This window comes from Gossypium arboreum, chromosome 7 (genome assembly GCF_025698485.1).
Source record: "Gossypium arboreum isolate Shixiya-1 chromosome 7, ASM2569848v2, whole genome shotgun sequence".
NCBI lineage: Eukaryota > Viridiplantae > Streptophyta > Magnoliopsida > Malvales > Malvaceae > Gossypium > Gossypium arboreum.
The window spans coordinates 19,172,159-19,194,429 of record NC_069076.1 but is presented as its reverse complement, the minus strand read 5'-3'; the positions used below and the strand labels follow the sequence as shown (position 1 = coordinate 19,194,429).

Genomic DNA, 22,271 nt, shown 5'->3' with positions numbered 1-22,271 from the left:
CGCCAGATTCTTAGAAATGAGAAATTCATGGGATCCTTTCTATCAACTTCTTTTTAGAACAAGAGGAATTGTGAGATTCGTATTAAAAGGACCTATAGTAGCGGGAAAACTTAGTCGCGAATTTGAAACCTATGAGGAAGATCCTCGTGTCAAGTTCAAATGGGGTTTAAACATGATGGGTGAAGAGGAAGGTAAGTATGGGTGCCAAATGTGGTAGCCATTAGGGCTGGGTAACTCCCCCTATTGTAACTGCACCTTTTCGTCAGGATGTAGTTCCTACCCCTGCCTTATTCGTAAGTTATCAAAAGCTTGAATTTGAACAACCAAGAGGGGGAGGTGAGTGATATTGACATGGTCTCCCAATGACATTACAATAAGAATAGTAATAAACTGAGCTTGGGGAGGAATAAAGAAGTTGAGGAAAAAGACTTCTCTAGTTTTTGAAGCAAAACGTTGCCTTTGTTCTAGATTGACTAGAAACGGAGATGTATAGTTCTCTGTGATAAAACAACTCCTAAGGGAAGAAAGAGGTAACTATTAACGTGCCTAGCCAAAACTTCCTTTAATTTACCCTAAGAACAGAGGCAATGTAAGGAAAACAGATTTCCCGAGGTAGTAAGTAAACCACTATGTCAAGTTCGGTAGATGTATTCTTGAAAATCAAGAACTATCATCTTGTTTGTACCTACTAATAAGGATTTAACCAATGTGCAGGTAAGAAAGACAGAGAATAAAATATTTATTTTTAAGATTTTAACAATAGAAGTAGCCGGGGAACTGCATTCGAAAAAATTAAATAGATAAGAAAACAAAGATAGGGAGAAGATAGGTGAAAGATAATAAGATTGGTCTAGCCAAGGGATTTTAGGCTTATGAACTTCCCTCTCAATATTCTGGTCTATTTATACTCAAAAGTGTGTATTGAAAGTTGTGGAAAATTTAAGAATGATAGAGGAATCGTTTGAGCTCATCAATGCATATAGTACACTTGTTGGCATCAAGAAAATGAATAATCCTTTAGTATTCTCAAGGCCAGAATAGTTTCCAACTATTACCCACTAGGGTGTAGCCCTTATGAAGGTAGAATTAGTTATAGGGCTATTCTATGATAGCCTTTTTCGAGTAAGGCTAACAAGCTATTGTTACTGTTGGAGCAGAACTCCGAAATCAGAGCAGTAGCTCTGGTACCCCGCCAAAGTAGAAGAGAAAATGTTTTGAGGGTGAGCCTAGTTGCCCTATAACAGAGAGGAATTAAACCATTAGATAGGAAGAGTTAACGTACAAATTAATCTAGGATTCACAGGACTATCCGACAAATTAAGGATAAAAAATGACAGTCAAGTAGTGCTTACTTCAAAGCATTCTCCAAAATTTAGATTTAAAGGAAATTATAGACTAGAATACGACTAACGCTGAAATAATCAAGTACTCACTAATGAGTCAGTATCTATAATTCGCTAAGTGTTGAGGGGATTCACAAAATTGGGCGAGGCAAGAACAACACAAATGAACAAAAGGGGAACCAAGTTAAAGGTTTTAGTAAAAATGAAGGGTGGTTACTTCTGTAAGCCATAAAAATGCAAAGATAATGAATAGTTTCTCTAAGTCTGCTTCTAGGGATGAGCGAGGAAATTTCAAGGATGGAATTTTTTTTAAGATGTGAGAGTTGTCAAACTCGATTCCCTTTAAGTTTAGAAATTTAGGAATAACTAAGGGGTTAAATTGAAAGAAGCCATAAACTGGCGGCCTCTATTAAAAATTTAGGAAAACTTAGTGACTAAATTAGACATGGTTGAAATCCAGTTCCGGTTTGGTTGGATTGAAATCAGTTGGTTTGTTAGTGAGAGACAAAATTTATTATCAAATGGATGGTTTGTAAACGGTTGAAGGTCGTCTAAGAAGGGTTATAAATTGTTAAAAAATGACTTCTCAAAGAGAATTCTTCTCACATTTGTTTTATTTTCTTCTTTTCTTCATCTTCTTCCTTAGTTGCTCCAAAGAAGAGATAGTTATGAGAGGCTCTACATAGAGCGGTGATCGTAATAGTTGAGTTAGAAAAGTAGAGAATCGAGTAAATTGATAAGGCATTAAGACCTTCGGTGTTTGTAAGTTTAAGAAATAAAGTTAAGGACTTCCAGAACCATTTTAGGGGATCTATATATTTCTGGAAAAATTAATTTTTTACGTTGAAAAATGCTGAATTTAATTTATGGTCTTGGTTGTAATGCTTAGTTGTCAAGAGAATGGAAGCTCTAACATCTGAAAAAGCTAAGCAGAGGAACAGGCAAAGAAGTATTAGGTGAGTTTCTGTACTCTATTTCCTGGAATACTTAGCAATTGGCTTGATTCAATGTTAAGTTCTGTCATGATGAATGAACTCTGCTGATTGTAAATAATAAGCCTATATGAAACTTGTTTGATATATGGGTATTCGCTAAAGTAGTTCAATATACATGAAATATTTAGGATATCATTTTTAAAAGAATAGCGTACTCCATGATGATATGTAAGTGAAATGCATATATTGCATGATTATGACGGTGGGAATACACTTGACAAGTTAGATGAAGTTAAGATTTGGAATGAGAATTTTTGTTAGATACCGTCATACGATATTGTTGTATGAAAATCGTGATAAGTGAAGTCCAGGCCTTATTGAGCTGACACTGTAGTGTTTGAGCATCAATGTTAGGGATGACGAAATGGAGGAATGAGTTTAGGAATAGAGAAATTGGAATTCTGTTAAGATTCCTCTATCTGGGATTGCTGGAAGCAAACTGTGAGTGCAAAACTTCGGACCTTGCAGGGGGAACACTTCGGTGTTCGAGCATCTCGTGAAAAAATATTGCTAGAAAAAATTTGGTTCGAAAACGGTTTTCTTGCACAGTGGAAAAATAAAAATTTTAAAAATCAAGTCAGTTTGTGATATTTATAGTTATAAACTTTTTCTTGAAATAATATTTGTGCTTTAAGCGAGATATATTCTAAACGTTGTTGGCTTTCAACTGAGTGGCCTTCTCCACTATTCTCATATCATGAACTGCTTTGAATGTTGACTTAAACAATTACGAATCAAACACAAAACCAAAAATAATTTTCCTTACTTTCAGTAGGAAAGTAAATCTCTTTTTTATAGCACCCGGTAGAATTGTTATTCCCAAAAAATAGAATTTATACTTAGAAATAAATTCTCACTATTTTCCAGTAGAATAACAATATCTCAAAAGTTTTATGTAACTTATTGTATTTTTAACCCTACCAATGCCATCTATTTATAGGGAAAGGAAGTGAAACCCTAGTTAAATTAGTAGAATGCATTTAATGTATATTTAATAGAAAAAACTCATCCTCTTGTTGAACTAGGAGAGAGAGGCAGCTAATTGGGTGTGCCTCCCCTCATATGTATTATAATGAGAGTTCAGGCCTCTCCTATATTAGGTTCAATTATATGTGATTCTTGAACTTTTAACCCAACACTTTATAATTTAATCCAACTCAAGACATGTTTTTCTATTTCTCAAAATAGGTAATATTTATTTAATTAATTTTAATTAATAAATTTTATAATTAATAATTTTTAAACTCGATTCTAATTTCATTAAAATCATAACAATTTTATTGTAAAAGAATCTATGAAAAATATATCTAATTTCTACATTCAACGGATTCACAATAACCAATTAATTTAATTCTATTTTGGAACTTCAATTAATTAAATAATAATTCAAAAAACCTAAATTAATTCTCATGTCATTTCTATACTTAGTGAGAAACCACGTTCATTTCTGAACGTAACTCGTTTCTCTATCATTTTTATCCATTTATATTCATTTGATTCAGCATTCAATTCATTTTTGGTTTCAACAAGCTAGCAAAGGGATCGATTGAACATATGTAATTAGAGATCAAATGATTTATAATTAAATTCCAGCTTTTCGCCTATTAATTATAAGCTTATTTAATCATGAAGTCATTCCACTATAGTATCGTGTCTGAGCTTTCACCAATTACATACTATTACGAAAGCTACTTGATCAATGCTCATTCAATGACATTGTCATAAGTGTGTTACCCTCATAAGATATCATTGATCTTTTTGAGATAAATCTGTTCTCCCAATATGATCCTATTTTATCTCGTTGTAGTCATTACATCTTCTTTCAAGAAAAATCAACTACTATCAAATAGTAATTAAGTCAATCATCACAAAGAAAAACAACCTGTGGTCACGTTTACTTTTCATCTATCATGTAATGTTAATGAGAGGATGCCATTTACTCATGTCTTGGGTTATGAATTCCACTATTGTGAATGATGCTATATATTGCAGAAGTTGTATGTAACACCCTTAACTGGTCTCCGTCGCCGGATTAGGGTTACATAGCATTACTGTACAATTGGAAACTTTTAAACTTTAAATCATTCAATAACTTACCACATTATAATCCATTCACATACATGTATACAATCCCTAAATCGAGCCTTTAGGGCCCTAAAAATAAATTAGAAACAAATCGGGACCAATTTGAAACAAAATAGGAAGTTTAGGAAAAAGATGCAAAATTTGCAAAACAGGGGTCACACGGCCGTGAGCCTCACACGGTTGAGACACACGCCCATGTCTCAGGCCGTGTAACCTTTGAACTAGGGACACACGGCTGTGTCCCAGCCCATCTCCTCACTCGTATAACTCTCTGTGTAGGGTCATTCGGTCATGTCACACGCCTGTGTACCAAGTCGTGTAACTCTCTAGGTTGCCCCACACGCCCATGTACCAGGCCGTATGTTAGGCCATGTAACTCACTGACTTGAACCTTTTGAAAATCACGGATGACACACGGTCGTGCTGCCAGGCCATGTGCCTCACACGGCTAAGTCACATGCCCGTGTCTCAGGCTGTGTGGACCCAAAAATTTACCTAAAATTAAGTCAATTCAACTCATTTCATGCATAACCTTTCAACCCATTTAAGCACACTTTAAAGGGACCTAAACATCAATCAAACATACATCAAAATGTCATTTTCCGAATTTAATCAATCAATATGTCATTCAAAGGCACCACAATTATATCAAAACAATATATACCAAAACATGTTAACATACCTAAATCCATGCATAAAGACCTCATTCTATATTATGCCTAAAACACATTATAAATGACCATTTCAAGCTAACATTTTTGTACCAAAATGCCATATACATCTATTATAAAAAAGTGACCCCAAAGGACTTACCTAAACAAGCATTATAAGTCCATCAACCATGCATTAACATCAAAGTATAAACATACTAAATTTTACCATTTACATATTCACCAAAACATCATAACACCAAAGAATTCTCCTATTACATGACACTTAAACCAACTTCAAACAAGTAAAAAATGACTACCAATGTGTAGATGATAGTGTGTGAGCTTCCAAGCTGATCCAATCGATGCAACGATTCTAAGAGTCCTACTAGATCAAATCAAATGAATAAGCACGAAGAAAATTAGTAAGTTCGATAAGTAAACTCATTTGCTATCAAATACCAAATTTTCAGAGGATGTTAAGCTTTATTACACCGGCAATAAGCCTGTTAGGTACTAAACCTGGATAACACCGGCACTAAGCCTACTAGGCACTAAGCTTGAATAACAATACGGTTCAACACTTAAACATCATTACATAATAGAGTTTAAAGATTAAATCACTAACTAGGAGTTTAATTCAACTATACATAAACATAAAACGAACTTACAAGACTAGTTTACAATAATCGCAAAAGCACAAGAACTACTCCGAAATATTTCCTTTTCCACGATCGTTAACACGTTCATGATCTAAAACAATAGTTTCATTCAATTAAGTACTTCTAAAATTAAATTAATCCATAATTAATTTTATGAAAAATTATGAAATTACCCCTAACATTTTAATTTTCACAATTTAGTCCTTAAGCTCATAACTTGAAAATTAATTGTTTCAACAAAAATCCAAATTAACCAATGTTACAAAGAACCTTAAAATAATCCATATTTACCATCATTTCACAATAAAACCTATAGATTTTCACCTTTAAGAATTTAATCTCTAATTCCACAATTCATCAAAAATCACTTAACAAACTTGTTTATTTTTCAAAAAGGATTCATAATCTATCAACTAATATCAAAACTAATTCAAAAATATTCATGGCAAGTCCCTCAACTTTTAACAGTTTTGCAAATTATCGAACTAACTAGTCTAAGCTAAAATGATCTCAAAAACATAAAAATCATTAAAAACAAGACAATTATACATACCATGCACATTCACAAGGTTAGTCGAATGCTTCAAGCTCCTTTAATGGTGGTTTTAGGTTTTTGAATGGAAGCATGAGAAAGATGATTCTTGTTTCATCTTTTCTTTATTATTTTCGTTTAATTAAATTACTATATTAACCTTTAAAATCTAACAAAATTTCATTAAAACCTTTCCCATGCACATCCACTAACACATTAAATGGTATATTTACCACTAATGTCCTTTAGTTTAAGGTTTCATAACCATTTAACCCCTTTAATTAAGAGAACTCAACTTTTACACTTTTTACAATTTAGTCCTCTTTACTTAATTAATCATGCAAACAACAAAATTTCTTAAATAAAATTTTAATACGACCCTAGTATAATCCTGTAGATGCTAAATAAATAATAAAATAATAATTCACTCATCAGAATTATGGTCCTGAAACTATTATTTTCAACACCACTGAAAATAGGCTATTACAACTATACCTAGCATACCAGCTTTTGGTTCCTTATCTATTTGAACTCAAACTTTTAATTACATCAAAGGATACGAGTCATGCATGCATAGTCTATCATCCATTCAAGATTAAGGTATGTCACACAATGAACGTCACAAGTGAATAAATTCATAAGCAGATTCATGATTTATCCCGCTTGAGTCCAATTTGATATACTGTCAATCTAGCTTATCACATCCATGTCTCTATCTTCTAAAAGTCATCTACTCCGATGCTTAAGAAAAAAACATCTCCCCAATTAAACTTGATAGATGACATATTAATCTTTCAATCGGTTTGCTCATTTCCGATTAGACTAAGGACATGCTTAGAACCCGTCTAATAATATAAGTTGTCTTTCTGTATTATGATCTGACCATAATATGACTTAGTATTAGTTAAACATTAGGCAACCAGTGAGTTAATAGTTGCTTCTATTTTGCTTTACATGTAAAAATCACATGAGGACAATATACAAAGGGTATTAAGGTAATTCATGAATAATTTTATTAACCAATTTGTTTGAAAAAATTACAAGTGTACATAGATGAAAATACTACAATTAGAGCACTAGTCCAACAAATATTTCCTTAGAGGAGCAAATACAAACATTGAAGAGAGAACTATTGTAAGAATTCAAAGGGGTTAAACCTAATGAGGCCTTATGGAGTTAATGTTTTGGAATTAAATAAAAATTACTTTTTAAAGTTAATGATTTTATTTTAAAGTGGGATTATATGTATTAAATGAGAGAAAATTTGAGTTACTTATAATTGATTTTGAAATTTCTTTTAAAAAAAGAGTAAAATTCTCTTTTGTGTTTACTAAATAAGTAATTTATTTATTTTTGCAAAATTTAAAACCTTGATTTATTTATTTTGGAATAATATTCGATGTATTAATGCATAAGTTTTATGTCGTATCAATGAGTAATAACACAACAATTCATTATTGGAGTAAAAAAATAGTGGAAGATTTATAAATAAATACTACTAATTTTTAAGCATATTTAAATATTAATTATAACTTTTATATTTTTATCGAGTTAAGATTTTATATCAAACTAGAAATCCTATCACAACTTATGTGCATGGGTGGAAACCACAGATTTAGAATATAGATATGTATTTGAAAATAAGGCAAACTATATAAATAGTTACCCAAGTATAAACAATTTTCATTTTAGGCACAAAAAAAAGTTTGCAATTTAGACATCTATGTTACATAATTAAATCATTTTGGTCACTCTCATTAAAATCTCAAACAAAAATAAATTTTTTTTGTACATAATAATATTGTTTTAAAACTTACACCTTTGGTTTCTTTGTTTCATCATCATGTTCATTATCACCATCCTTTACCATAAAAAAAGGGGGTTCTACGAGTATTCTCATTGACATCATTATGCAAACTTTCATTTGATTGATCCAAATTTTCATTAAAAACTAATTTTTAAAACAAATTTATCAATAGTACCTTACTGTAATTTTTTTAAACTCTTTAGCACATTTTTCTTTTTCCTTTTCACTTCCAAATAAATGTTTTTAGGTAATATTATATATAAAAGATAAATCAAATACTCAAGTAATAGTAAAAATAAAACAATAACACTGATAGAAGAATTCCAAGTTAAGTATTTGCTTTCACATTTGCTAATTCTAAAAGTCAAATCGAATCACTGAAATTCTATAAATGTAAATATAATAATAAATTACAAATAGACACCGTAATTAACAATATCCAATTATTTGTGAGGAAAATACAACTAAAAAATTAAATGAGTAACAAAAACAATTAAAATTTCAATTGCATAAAGTTATAAAGAAAGGGTATGTAGTAGTATATTGTACTATGGTTCACCAAAAAATGAATTAACGGGAGAAACTAAATATAATGATGACTTAATGACTTTTTTAGTTAAAGCCCAAAAAATGTCATCAAGTTAAGAATGAAAAGATTACAAGAAACAAGAGGAAGGAGGGAGAATTATACTTGCAACAATGGTAGATCTAGTAGACCACATATGGGAGGCTTTCAATCTCTCAAATATAATGTAAAAATTAATAATTTCAATTGATTGATGCTAATGATTGATGAATGATGTATTACTCAAATCAATGATGTATTACTCAAATCAAATTTGGCTTTATTTAATTTGTAGAAACTTTCTCTCGTTATCATGATTGTAGGAAAATAAAGAAGGTTGAATGCTAGTAACGGTTGATTTTTTGGGGAAAATTGAAATTTTTTTTTAACTTTAATGACAAGAGTTGAAATTTAGGAATTAGAGAAGGTTTGGAAAAGTCAAAGAGTTGAAAATGAAGTATTTATGACTAAGAATTGAAAGTTCTAGACATTTAATTAATTTATTTTAGTTTAAAGATTTTTTTATCATATTAAAAGCTGAATAAATAATTTTTTTGTCCCTTTTAGATTTGGACTCTGGGCGGCTACACTTCAAAATAACCCCAAGGTCAACCTGTTTATATATATATATATATATATATATATATATATATATGCATTTCCATTGATTTGTTTGATGTTTGTTTATATATAATTTAATCCATGTGTTCAATACATATTCTTGAAATAGTTACTAGCTTTCCTTGTTGAATTATTAATTGGATTAACTGCCACTCTTATCAATCTCGTTATTGAAAGCATTATTGATTATAAATTTCTTGACATTGTTAACTTCATCAAGGAAGAAAGCCATTGCTTGCTAATGTTGGTGAGTGGGAATCAAAATAAACTTATGAGAAATTAACAAAGGCTTCAAGGCATGTGTCAATGCTATTTTCTTTAAGGTTTTATTTGCCCCTACCTATATTATGGTGTGCAAAAAAATTACTGACAAATAAATTTCGAGGATATAATGAAGCTCAATGACTGTTTATGTTTTTCACTGACGTAAACAACCCACTGAGCACTGAGTAGAGCATAGCAAGGATATCAATTTCTATAAAAAATTTCTATAATAATTCTTTATAGAACAATTTAAAAATATAAAAAAATAGTGGGAGATCAGAAAGAAAATTTTTTTAATTTTTTTTTGTTGTTATGGAAATGAAACTTCACTCCTATTTATAGAAGGCCTCATGTCTCTTTATAGAGACATAACTACTCAAATGAATAGTTATGTCTAGCAATAAATATAGTTATTCAATAAATATCTACTTAAATAATTATACTTATTTTTAATAACAGTGACATAACTTTTGATTACTTATGAAGTTTCATTTGCAATTATTGAAACACTATATATATATATATTTTAAAAATGTTCCAAAGATAACTACATTTATTTGTATACATAAGAAATGAGAGGAGGATGGATGGAGAGGTGGAGAGATTCTGGCATGGTGATAAAACAAAGAAATTAAATGTGTAAATTTTAAAATAATAATATTATTTAACAGTTCAATTTAGGATTTTATTGAAATTTTTTATAGTTAAGTGGCGCTTATATATTTATCTTTAAGGTAACATACAATAAATAATGAAAGATATGTTTTTGAAATTAATTAACTATAATAACAAATAAAAAATTAGATTAAATTATGAGTAAAATGATATTTAAACATATAAATACATCAAATAAATAATATTAAATACACTACAATTTACTTATAATGGTTTTGTCATCAATTTTGAGTTAGTGTTGAATTCTTTTATGATACTAACTGAATTAACAACATTATTAATATATACAACTGGTAGAGATAATAAATAATGCATATTAAAATGTATAAAAATATCAAAATAGAGTTTTGATTGAGTGGTAAATTTAAGGTTTTACTGAACTAATTTGGCATGGGTTTAAATTGCACCATATGTATATTTTTCTTGATTTTTATTAAAATAAAAAGTATAAAATACACTTGAATAATATAACTTATTTTAATTATAGTAAGACATTTTATAATTTACTAATTAAGTCGGTACCCAGTTGATGCATGATATATTTAATCAAAGATTTTATTAATAGAATAAAAATATAAAAGATTAAAAATTCTAAATTCTAAATTTATATTTAAATAAAATTATTAATATTTATTTGTAAATTTATTATTATTATTTGATTTATATACTTGGAAGTGTAAATAGAATTGAGAAGTATCATCTATTCGAATTTTTATTAGGCCGGAGCCCTTGAACCGTTGCAAGTTTTTTGGGCCACACATACACCGTGTTTATCTGATCAATTCATCCAACACTTGAGGACCGTTAGATCTTTTGCAAAAGAGTGTTCAATCTTTGCTCAAAAAAAAAAAAAAAAAAGCCCACATAGAAATATATCTAATTTAAATGAAAACAAATGAAGATAAAGTTTCCTTCCTTCTGTTCATTTCATTCCTCAGTTCCATCCCATGTATAATTTAGAAGCTCATCCATCCAGGTAATAAGTAAAGCCCTTCTTTGACTCCAAGCTACCTAGTTTCTGATATCTATGTACCTTTGGTTGGTTTTCTCTCTCAAATTTGCTGTTGTTGATGTACAAAACACATGGCTTGTTTCAGTGTTGTGTGCAATAATGGGGTTTTTGTTAGTAAAGAAAACTTGGTGATTGATAGTGGAAAACCCAAGTCTATCTGGAGAAATATTAGCTTTTCTGATACTTCATTTTGCTTTCCTTCACTTGGAATATATAGATATAACCATTGCAAAACCCAGAATTTGTTCTTTTCTGGTCATAATAGCTTTAGGTTAATTAGAAATGGAAGAAGAAATGAGGTTCCTTCTTTGGGTTTTCAAGTTTGTTGCAAGGCACCCAATGGGTTATTGATGAGGGGAAATAGTGGAGATAAGGAAACCCAATTTGGAAGAAGAGGAAGTAGTAATGTAAGAAAGAGATTTTCACTAAGGCTGCGTCCAAGGTTGCGGTTGTTAGCAATAAGAATGAAGAGAGTTTCGCTTAGGTCGATGTTAAATGGTATTGCTGTCTTTCTAAGAAAGAATATAAGAAGAGTTAGTCTATACAGTATAATATCTCTAGCGTTGGGAATGTGCTATTTGTTCTTGAAATTAACTGCAGTGCCATCTCCTAAGATTGTTCCGTACTCGGAGTTTATAACAAGCCTGCAGAGTAGTTCTGTGACCAAAGTTTTGCTTGAAGAGGGTTCCCGTTGTATATATTTCAATATGAATTCTAAAAGTGCTGAAAATACACAATCTGAAGAAGAATCATCAGCTGGGAATGATTCAATAGAAAACCTAACTGGTATGGCTGCAAGAGAGGATAGTGTGGTGGATGGTAGACAATTGCAAAAACAAGGTCTATTTAAGAAAATTTCAAGACCTAAAACTTCTACGTCTGCATGGATGTATTTGACAAGAAAAATTGATCATGACGAAAAGTATCTTCTTAGTTTGATGCGAGAAAAGGGAACAACTTATAGCTCAGCTCCTCAGTCAGTTCTAATGTCAATGAGGAATACTTTAATAACTATAATATCCTTGTGGATTCCTTTAACTCCTTTGATGTGGCTGCTGTACCGTCAACTTTCTGCTGCTAATAGCCCTGCAAGGAAGCGGCGACCAAATAATCAGGTTGTTGGGTTTGATGATGTGGAGGGAGTTGATACTGCTAAGGTGGAGCTTATGGAGGTAAGCACTTCTCTATTTCCACAAAATGGATATCATTTTTCCGCCTTCTCTTCTTTTAATATTTAATGTCAATGTATTCATGTGCTGGCCACATTATGGAATTCATGATAGGGATGCAGTTTTGCTTCTTTTCTAGAATTCATTCAAATTTGTTCTGAGTATTATATAGTCTACAGAAGGTAGAAAACCTGCCGGGATGTTCCCATAGTTTTCATTTGTGATTTCCTTTAGGACTGTCAATGATGTCAGTTATTGATTACTCTCTTTGTATTATAAATATGTCTGAGAATATGGCATCTACCTTGCTGCCAATTTTTGTCCTTTAATGGTTTAAAACTCATATCCTCACATATTTATATTTCTTATTAAAAAATATGTTAAATGCACCTAGACATGAAAGAAGTTGAAGAGCATCCCCTTTTGATGCGTCCGGATGATCAAAGTCTTTTTTCTGGGTATTGACACAGGAAAATAGTACATGGAGATCTCCTTTTTATTACTATGATCTCCTCGCCTTGGTTTTATTTGCTTTGGAACGCATTTGAGAATTCTTTGATGATACTGATAAGAATTATTTGATGATATTTTTGGTTAGCACAAAATCATTTTTTTTTTTGGTTTAACAAGTTCTATATATCTTCTGATCATTTCGCTCTCTGTAGTGCAACCACTATTTTTCTGGGGTATTGTTGTCTATTGTCTGATGTTCCTTGTAGCTATTATTACAAACTAGGTTTATTGAATCTCTCATGAATAATGAAGTAAATTTCTGCTGGCTATTTTCATTGACACATTCTTTTTGTAGGTAGTTTCATGCCTTCACGGTTCTGTAAACTACCAAAAACTGGGAGCAAAATTACCTAGAGGTGTGTTGCTAGTGGGTCCACCAGGAACAGGAAAGACATTACTGGCTCGTGCAGTAGCTGGAGAAGCTGGAGTTCCTTTCTTCAGTGTATCAGCAAGTGAATTTGTGGAATTATTTGTTGGTAGAGGAGCAGCTCGAATCAGAGATCTTTTCAATGTTGCAAGGAAATCTGCACCATCGATTATCTTTATTGATGAGCTTGATGCAGTTGGAGGGAAGCGTGGTAGAAGTTTCAATGATGAACGAGACCAAACATTGAACCAGGCAATTTAACATTCAACTCTATTTCCATTGCTTATGTGTATTCACTTCTATTATTAAATTCTTTATTATTCTGATCATATTGGGACTTCAATAATCAATTTTATCACTTCTGTGTAAATATTGCACTTTAGAATCAAACTATCTTTTCTAAAAAAATAAAAAAATTAATTTGTCCAATGAGTATTATTTAATCTGAGGAGCTGTCCTTGGATTTCTTTAAGTTTCATTTTTGAACTTATAATAGAATTTTACATAAAATTTGGAATTTTGGATCTCCAGCTATTAATGGGCTTTTAAATTTCATTTTGCTGCTGCAGTTGCTGACTGAAATGGATGGATTTGAGTCAGACATGAAAGTAGTTGTAATTGGAGCAACTAATAGGCCAGAAGCACTGGATCCAGCCCTCTGTCGCCCTGGTCGCTTCTCAAGGAAAGTGTTGGTAGGGGAACCAAATGAGGAAGGACGGAAAAAGATTTTGGCTGTACATTTGAGAGGAGTTCCTCTAGAAGAAGACCCACAACTTATTTCTGAGTTAGTGGCTTCACTGACCCCAGGTTTTGTAGGTGCTGATCTCGCGAACATTGTCAATGAAGCTGCTTTACTTGCTGCTCGTCGAGGTGAGAAGCTGATACATAGCTTTATCTGATTTCAGAGTGTGGTGCCTCCGCTGCCAGTTACATTTTGAACTTTCCTTTTTGTCGTTTTCGTTGAGCATCATAGAATCAGACCCCCTACAATCATTCCCAAAATGTTTTAATAACCATACCAGTCATCAAACCTGCAAGGGGCCAAGATTTTGGTTTAATTGGTTGAACTGGTTTGAGTACTTGGTAAGTAATAAAAACGGTGATAATGTAACTAAAAATGCAACCGGCTCAATTGTTAAGGCTTAAATGTCTGAGGAAGTGGTCTTGAGTTAAAGATCATCACTTAAATAAGTTTTACAACATATAGAATAAGAAAAACCTGTTCAATAACCTGTTTAATCTAAAGCCAGGAATCCTAGATGGGGCAGACCACTAGTTTTCGGTCCAGTCTCTGGTACCCCACCTCACAACCTGGCAGTGTGCACAGACCTTTTATCTTATTTATTTATTCTTTTTTATGCAAATAATATTTATGATTGTGCTATAAACTCACTTTCTAGACAACAAGGATGAACTTTTTGTATCACTGTGCTTGCTTCTGTAGGTGGTGAAACTGTGACAAGGGAAGATATAATGGAAGCTGTTGAGAGAGCTAAATTTGGGATTAATGATCGACAGCCTAGTACCATAGGCAAGGAGCTTGGGAAACTTTTTCCATGGGTGCCCTCCTTAATGGGAAAGAGTGATCCAAGACAGGATGGCTTGCAAGGGCCTGTGGGCTATCAAACTCTAAGCTGATAAGTGCTATTTTTTTAGTGCTTGTACTGTAATTCGTCGGTTATATGATTCTTCAGATGCTTTTTAGATATGAATCTGAAAACAGTTTTGTTTTATTTAAAATATTTTTGGAAGAGATCTGTATTGGAAACGATGGAATAGCTGCTTTGCCTCTTATGATTCAGGTATTAGCGTCCAGATGTCCTAACAATGGCCTCATAACCCATCAGCAATCCATCTTATTGATGTTTACTAGGTAAATGGCTATGATCACACTGATCATTAGCCTGTAGAGATGATCAAAAGTTTGACCATTGAGCTTGTTGTTCACTTTACCAAAACGTGATAGTTAACAACAACTTTTGTTGTGTGATGGTCTGGTACTTCGTTACTGACAAAAGTATTGTTGATATCCCAAATTTTTTATTTAGGATTTAAATGAAACAGAGGGTGTTAATTAGCATTATGTGTATATTTATTCTTCTGGTCTTCTGCAAAAATTGATAAATTCAATATTGAAACCCCTTGATTACACCATAAATAGAACTAAGCCCCGAGATGTGAAAGAATGTTGACCACTGATTGTGGCTGGCTGCTGGAATTATTTGACCACTTAGCAAGCATGTGGGGTAATTTTCTGCTACCTAATAATTGTTCAACACTTGTAACATTGTGGTCTGAACTTTGTAATAGCTACTCACTATAATTTCAAGCAAGGTCAAGTTGAGAATTAGACTGGAAAAATTTAAAGCCATAACCGCCATTTTCCAATGTATTTCTATGTCTAAAATTACTCTTATTTTGACAAGTTACTCTTATAAACATGGTTGTGCTGCTAATTTCATGAGGCTACTATATAAAATAAAAAAGCAATTATCAATTAGCATGTTATCTTTCCTTTTGCATTCATGTGTTATGAGTTTGTTTTTCCTTGTCTCTCTCTTTTTTTTCCTTCTCTTTTTATACATTTCTTAAACTTGGAATAAATTATCAAGTTTGTTAAGAAGTTCCAGAAATACATTCCACTTGCGACAGAGATTCAGCACTGAATCAAGTGTTGCTTAAAATTCTGATGTTCCTTTCCCTACTCATTTAATACTGGTTTTGTTAAAGATCGTATTATCCATGTCTTTAATACACTTTTTTTGCCAACTTAGTTTCTCGCTCCTTGATCATACTTTCATATTTTGTTTCATATTGTCAGTTTAAAATTCAAGTATTGACCATAAAAAATTTCATCATTTCAACTGATAGTTTCTGTTGCAACCATTGCAATCATATTAACTTTAGTGTCTTCATTTGTCCATCTGTTTAATGGTGCACATTACTAAATTTTGTTCTTTCTCCTTTGGAAAGAGGAATGTTTTACTTCCTCCCTCTTGTTGATATTTTCCCCTATCTGGTGGTATGAATTGGAAGCCTTAGATTTGATTTTGTATTTAATAGCATAAAGATGCTTAATATGCTCGTGCCTCTTTGGTCAATATGTTCATAAGACTTATTAGTTACTGTATTGCTTTAAACCTTCAGTTCCAGCATTTAGCTTCTATTAGTTCTGGGCCAGGATATTTCTTGTATAAATCCCCCCTCTTGCAGGATAAAGTGGGTTTGAGCCCGATCAAATCTGCTCAAATTGCAAAGAGAAAGCATGCTAGGAAAGCTACAGGCTCCAGCAATGGGGCTGGGATTTGAACAAGGAGTGGCCTTGGCAGAATTGCCTTGAATCGCAATACAATAAGCACACAGATGCATAACATAAAGCTGGCTTTTTCTCCTCTTTCTCTCTCTCTCTCTCTGCAGAGAAATTAACCTTATGCTCAGACCTGCTTCTTGTTGTCATATGTGGTGTCTTTAGAGGTGGCAAAAGGCATGCTCAGGTCCAATTGCTTCGGTTTAAGTCTTCTTTAGATTAGATCATTTTATTTTCACATTATCTTTGGTTTTGGTCATTTTTAGTCTGGTTATCTGGAGTTTGGATCAGATTTAAGTTCGAGTTAGAATAAAACTGATAACTAAATCTGTAATTTTAGTATTAAGTTCAGGTTGTTGTGGATTTTGATGTAGAGTCATTTCAAGTTTGTTTTATTTCAGGTTAGGATCATTTTAGGCTTAGGCTTAGGCTTAGGCTGTTTGTTTTCAAATTATCTAGGATTTGGATTTACTCAGGTATGGGTTTTGACATTTTATTAGATTCGAGTTTGAGTGGAGGCTGGTTCGAACTTTTCTGGGCCAGTTTTAGAGTTCCAATTTATTTGGTCATCTTGAATTACCATACCTATATGACAATGATTCTAGATCCGCATCTAGATTCCACCAAGACAAACAGCTTGAATTCCTTTTCAATGTGAAAAATCTTTCTCAAGTTACACATTAATCTCCCTTTTTATATTATATTCAGGAATCTCTGCTTGACAAATGGAATCCTAATCAACTAAAGTGGGCAGGGAGAGTGGAATCTTCAACAGCCTTTTGTTCAATTACATCCAATGGTGAGTGGTTGGTTTGCATATTGCACCTTCATTTTTCCATACAGGAATTGCGTGCTCTGCTAGTCATAATCACACTAGTAGTTTACCAGTTGATTGGGGCTCCCACTTGGCCATGACTTTGATATGCACTTGCAAAATTTTATCATAAGCTTCAACATAATACACGCATGTGCTTATCATGAGATGATTTGTATGAGTGCTTTCTATTTGCTAGTAATACTTCGTGCATTTCAGTTTTTGTCGGTTTAAAAGTAAAAAGTGCAAGGTGCTGGATCTTGACTCTGCTTTGTTTTCTATCAGTAGAATGATTATTTTCTGATAATGGACGAATAATAAAATGAACGGTTGTTGGATCTTGACTCTCTGCTTTGGTTTCTATCAGTACAATCATAGTTTTTGTGATAATTGACGAATAATAAAATGAATGGTTCCATTTGGCTTGGCTTCCACTTCCTCTCCTGTTATCTCCTATTTGAGTATGGGATTTGAGCCTACCCACTAATTTCGATTAACATTGGAGAATGTATTTATAATATTTTTATTATATGGTGATCAGTAGTGGAAGTGATCAGTAGTGAAATAAATTCCACTACTAATTGATAGAAAATGGAGTAAATTTTGATTTCTTGGAAGTTGAAAGTTATTTGTTCTTTTTTCTTTTTGGTACTATATCCTTGGAGGCACTGTTGTTTCCTATTCCATAGGCAGGATCATAGGAAGTGGTGGCGGGGCTGGAGCTGGGGCTGGGGCTGGGGCTGGGGCTGGGGGAGATTTGACTCTGAATTCAGGTTTAGGGATTAGGGTTCCGATTTTTTTAACTAACATTGTGGAGTGGCATTGATATGATATTCATCACCAAAGGTTACATTTATTTCTTATTTTTATACATTATTGGCGGAAATTGCAATCTCATAAGAACAATATAGCCATCCCTGGAAGTGAAAGCCATTGTTTAACCCCTAGGTTAAAACATTCAATGTGTTCCTATTTCTATCTTCATGCTACTAAGAGATGCCATCGCTGACTTGGCAAATTGCAGCTTCTTAAGTCTTCTCTTCAACTCCTTCCTGCATGTAATTAGATAAGCCGGAAAGAAAAAATTGATCAGTATCACATCACTTTATAGTTCCATGGAGCCTTAGCTCTCCCTTACTAAAAAGCTTAAAAGAGTTTACCCCATGAGTACACTATCAAGGCTCGAAGTCGATAACAGTCCTCTGTTCTCTTCGGCCCTCCTTAGAAGGTATGGCATTACCATATCTACAGGTCCATATGGTAAATACTTGCTAACTTGAAAACCTGCATTTCTCAAACCAAAAGAAAGAGCCTCTGACATTCCATAGAGCTGAGCAAATTCTAGCTTTTGGTTTCCCTTCTGAATTCCTAGATCGCATGCTTTTGATGCTGCCAGTTGCCCTGTTGATCATTTGTTGGCATTTTATTCGTTAATCAATCCTGTGTCTTGAAATCTCGTATGAGGAATGAAAATTTTGAATTATAGTAAATTACCTGACTCAACATTATGAGTAGCAAGAACAACTGCACCATAGCCATCAGCAATCCTCTCAAGCATAAAAGAAGCACAGTCATTGTAGCATGCATGTGTCTCCCGAATGCTGTTGTGAATCGGGGAATCATAACCTAACAAAGAAGCTAATTTGCTTTCACTGGACATATAAGCACCCCTTACTAGTTTGAACCCCATTGGAATCCCCAGACTTTGTGCAGTTTTGGTTGTCATGAACAGCCTCTCTTTTGCATCTTTCAAGTATGCTTGAATTGTACCGAAAACAATAGGATTATCATCTTGGTTATACATGATTGCTGAAGAATATGTGAAGTAATCAATGGCAGGTTGTATTGATGTGTCCTCAGCATCGATTGTCAATGCCACGTTATCTTGAACACACTTTTGGCAGAGTTTTAGAAGTCTCTGGTGCGCTAGTTGAAGGTCTGACTCTTCTTTTGGGGATAATGGTGCAGGCTTTTCAAGTGTGTGATATAGAGCACTAGAGTCTGAGAAAATTGGTAAAGTGTTAAGTTTCCATGGCAGATAAAAAGAAGGGTCCTTGTATTGCCACCTCAGTAAGTCACTAACTCTCTTTAGCAGGCCGATGGGGCATATTGCTGTTATCTTTGCTATGACAAAGCTCACCTGTAGATTTAGGGGACAAAGAAGTAAGATCATGGTCAGTCAAAAGTTTGCTAAAGTTCTAGGAAAAAAAACATTAAATAAGGTGGTCTCCAACTTTGGTGCTTCGTGTTTGACACATATTAGGACATGAGTATGATATGATTTTAATAAATTAAACATACCCGTGTCGACCCTAAACTCATATCGAGTCATAACTGTCCGTCATACCAAAGATGTTTCAATTTTCTAACCAATCATATCATGCAAGTAGGGGGAAAAAGGGAAAAAGAAAAAAGGACATGCACTTTCAAGTGCCTTTCTTGGAGTTTATTTATGGGGAGATTAAGGAAGAGATAAACTTAGTTGAGCCATTCAATCCTTGCAATTCTTCAACAAAGGATATGGCGGCTGCTGAGATCTATCTACTGTTTTCTCAACACAACATTTCCAAGCTGGAGTATAGCTGGAAAGCTGCTTGTGACAGAGACATACTGAATGCTCAAATCCTAAATGTTGGATTCCTTCCTACAGAATCATTAAACACAACTTCCCTTTCATCATTAATAGCCGAGAACTTTTCCTAGGCGTGGCCAAAAAAGAAACGAAAGGATACACGTTTAGCCAGACAAGTTGTCTATTGTTTTGTATGTTGTCGCTAGCAAAGGCAGTTGTCACAACAACCACCGATCCTTTTCACCAATGCTCTCTACTTTCTCCATCATACATGACTGCAAAAGATAGACCAATAACCTTCTGGCAATCAAGTGCCCCCGTATCACAACTTTGTTTATATGCGTACATACGCACATACGGCTATATTTTTTTCAACTTTGTTCTATTATTAAACGACAAAATATTATAATGATCCTACAAAAAAACTTCGATTTTATCATCATCAATTTTTTCTTTATATATTTGGACTTTTGGTGTTGGATAGTCATATTAAATCTTGACTCTTAATGAACGAGCGAGCTATCTAGTAGTAATTTTGTGGGACCGCCTCCACAACGTAAAGCTCACGTGCATGAGGATACAGCAATAAAAGGGTGGTGTTTTATATGTATGAAAAGGAAATCCAAAACTTTCAAATTGAAACATCTTACGATTGATAAGAGGGAAAATAAATATGAATACTAGGGAAAATCATATTTAAAATAAAAAAAATTATATTCACGTGTTTAATATTTGAGTATAAGCAGAGTATCTAATCTTTTAAATAATTAAAAATATTAGTGTCCGCAGTTAATCCGAATATAATTAAAACAGTTAAGTGGAATGCTAATAATGGTTTTGAAGGAGAAGATAAGACCTTGAGAATCGTAGAGGTTTACGTGTTGGGAGGAGAATAGATGAGGATAAGAAAGATGGCTAAATCGAAACCAAAAATACTTACAGACGAAGCTGGAAGCGACTTGGCCAATTCAACACTCCCAAGGGAACCTTCCAAATTTCGATCACAACCGGCGTTCTCGCTCGTATGCTCCACCGCATAAACCAGCATCCCTCTGAAACCCTTGTCGTGGATTCTCCTCACACAGTCCGCCGCCTCCTCCGTCGTTTCACCCGCGCAGAAGTGTTGAAAGAACGTATGTTTAACTGTTTTCAATATAGCGTCACGTACCAAACTTGTTTCCATGAGCCTAGAATTCATAATCCACATGCCGAAATCTACGAACCGCTCGTTAGCAGCCAACCCGAGGTTGGCCGCTGAACGTAGTAGGTTCAAGGTAGGAATGGAACCAAAAAGCCTTTGGTGATCATCAAGGTCTAGGGTTGCGTTTGTAATTGATTCTTGTTTAAGGGAAGTCGGCTGTTTTTCAACAGCGGCGGGTTCAGGCTTTTCGTCAAAATTGAGAGGTGCAACGGCGGCGAGGGAAGCGGTGGAGGCTGAGTTAAGAAACCTAGTGAATGAGGGGAAGGTATTGAGGAGCTTTGGTGAGAGAAACTTTGTTGCCATAGAAGGGAGCGAGCGGACAATTAGAGAATATAGTTTTTGACTTGCAAGCTAAGTTATGGGAGTCTGAAACAAGAGGGGAATTTATAGACAAAAAATAATGTATCTCTAAATTATTTTACTTGGTAATGTTGGTTACAGTTCTAACAATAATTCAAAAAGGAGGCTTCTTTTTATAATTATAAATAATAAATGTTTGTATATTTATAATTATAATTACATCCATAATTAAAATAAAGTGTTATAAAACACAATGGATTAAGAATTGGATAGAGAAAAAATTGAACCTATACACTCAAGGCCTCACAACTTTGCAAACTAAGGCGTGATTGGCAAATATGTTATTAAAGGATAAATCCTAAACAAGTTGACATATTGATGACTAAGAATGCAAAATCTCTATCTATCTAATTTATTAAAGCCGCCAATACATTTCATTTCTTGTCCCAAATTATATTTCGCTTTTTAAGATTAAATCTATTAAAATTTAAAATGTGATGAACGCATTAAATGGGACATGCTTATTAAATATGGGTTACATGTTGGATGTCACCTAACATGTGACTGAGAGATTTAGAATAACTTACAACATTATAAGAAATTTGCTTCAATAATTGTTGCTAGAAATAGATTCAATTTCTAGTGTTGCGGGGTTAGAACTTTAATTTAGTAAATTGCGTGGCTTTAGGCAATTGCTTGGGTTCAAATCTGCCTAAGTCAGTCTTACACTCGGAAAATGAGAATTCTAGCAGAAACTCTCTATAAGGCACCAAAGTAAATCAGAAGCAAACTCAAAACGAAAAAGTAACGAATGAAT

The 22,271-nt window shown here is 33.3% G+C and overlaps 2 protein-coding genes across 2 annotated transcripts; one reads left to right on the top strand and one right to left on the bottom strand.

The window, feature by feature from the left end:
• The first annotated feature begins 11,047 nt into the window (after positions 1-11,047).
• On the top strand, positions 11,048-15,028 carry LOC108459302 (probable inactive ATP-dependent zinc metalloprotease FTSHI 3, chloroplastic). The gene is made up of 4 exons (XM_017758653.2): positions 11,048-12,383; positions 13,189-13,512; positions 13,830-14,130; positions 14,705-15,028. The coding sequence occupies exons 1-4, from the start codon at positions 11,283-11,285 to the stop codon at positions 14,896-14,898; spliced, it is 1,920 nt and encodes a 639-aa protein (XP_017614142.1). The 5' UTR covers positions 11,048-11,282; the 3' UTR covers positions 14,899-15,028.
• A 3,133-nt stretch (positions 15,029-18,161) lies between these two features.
• LOC108471519 (proline dehydrogenase 2, mitochondrial-like) lies at positions 18,162-21,565 on the bottom strand. Its single transcript, XM_017773130.2, has 4 exons — positions 20,894-21,565; positions 18,876-19,521; positions 18,542-18,782; positions 18,162-18,433 (listed from the first exon to the last, which is right to left on the bottom strand). Exons 1-4 carry the CDS (start codon positions 21,455-21,457, stop codon positions 18,340-18,342), a joined length of 1,545 nt encoding a protein of 514 aa, XP_017628619.1. The 5' UTR covers positions 21,458-21,565; the 3' UTR covers positions 18,162-18,339.
• Between the last annotated feature and the right edge of the window lie 706 nt (positions 21,566-22,271).

Bases quoted from the DNA above. Each gene is read 5' to 3' on its own strand.
- LOC108459302 (XM_017758653.2), top strand. From the start codon at position 11,283: ATGGCTTGTTTCAGTGTTGTGTGCAATAATGGGGTTTTTGTTAGTAAA. The intron at 12,384-13,188 runs GTAAGCACTTCT...TTCTTTTTGTAG, and splicing joins CTAAGGTGGAGCTTATGGAG to GTAGTTTCATGCCTTCACGG. The intron at 14,131-14,704 runs GTGAGAAGCTGA...TTGCTTCTGTAG, and splicing joins TTTACTTGCTGCTCGTCGAG to GTGGTGAAACTGTGACAAGG.
- LOC108471519 (XM_017773130.2), bottom strand. From the start codon at position 21,457: ATGGCAACAAAGTTTCTCTCACCAAAGCTCCTCAATACCTTCCCCTCA. The intron at 19,522-20,893 runs GTAAGTATTTTT...CTAAATCTACAG, and splicing joins AGTCGCTTCCAGCTTCGTCT to GTGAGCTTTGTCATAGCAAA. The intron at 18,434-18,541 runs GTAAACTCTTTT...AATTACATGCAG, and splicing joins CTTGATAGTGTACTCATGGG to GAAGGAGTTGAAGAGAAGAC.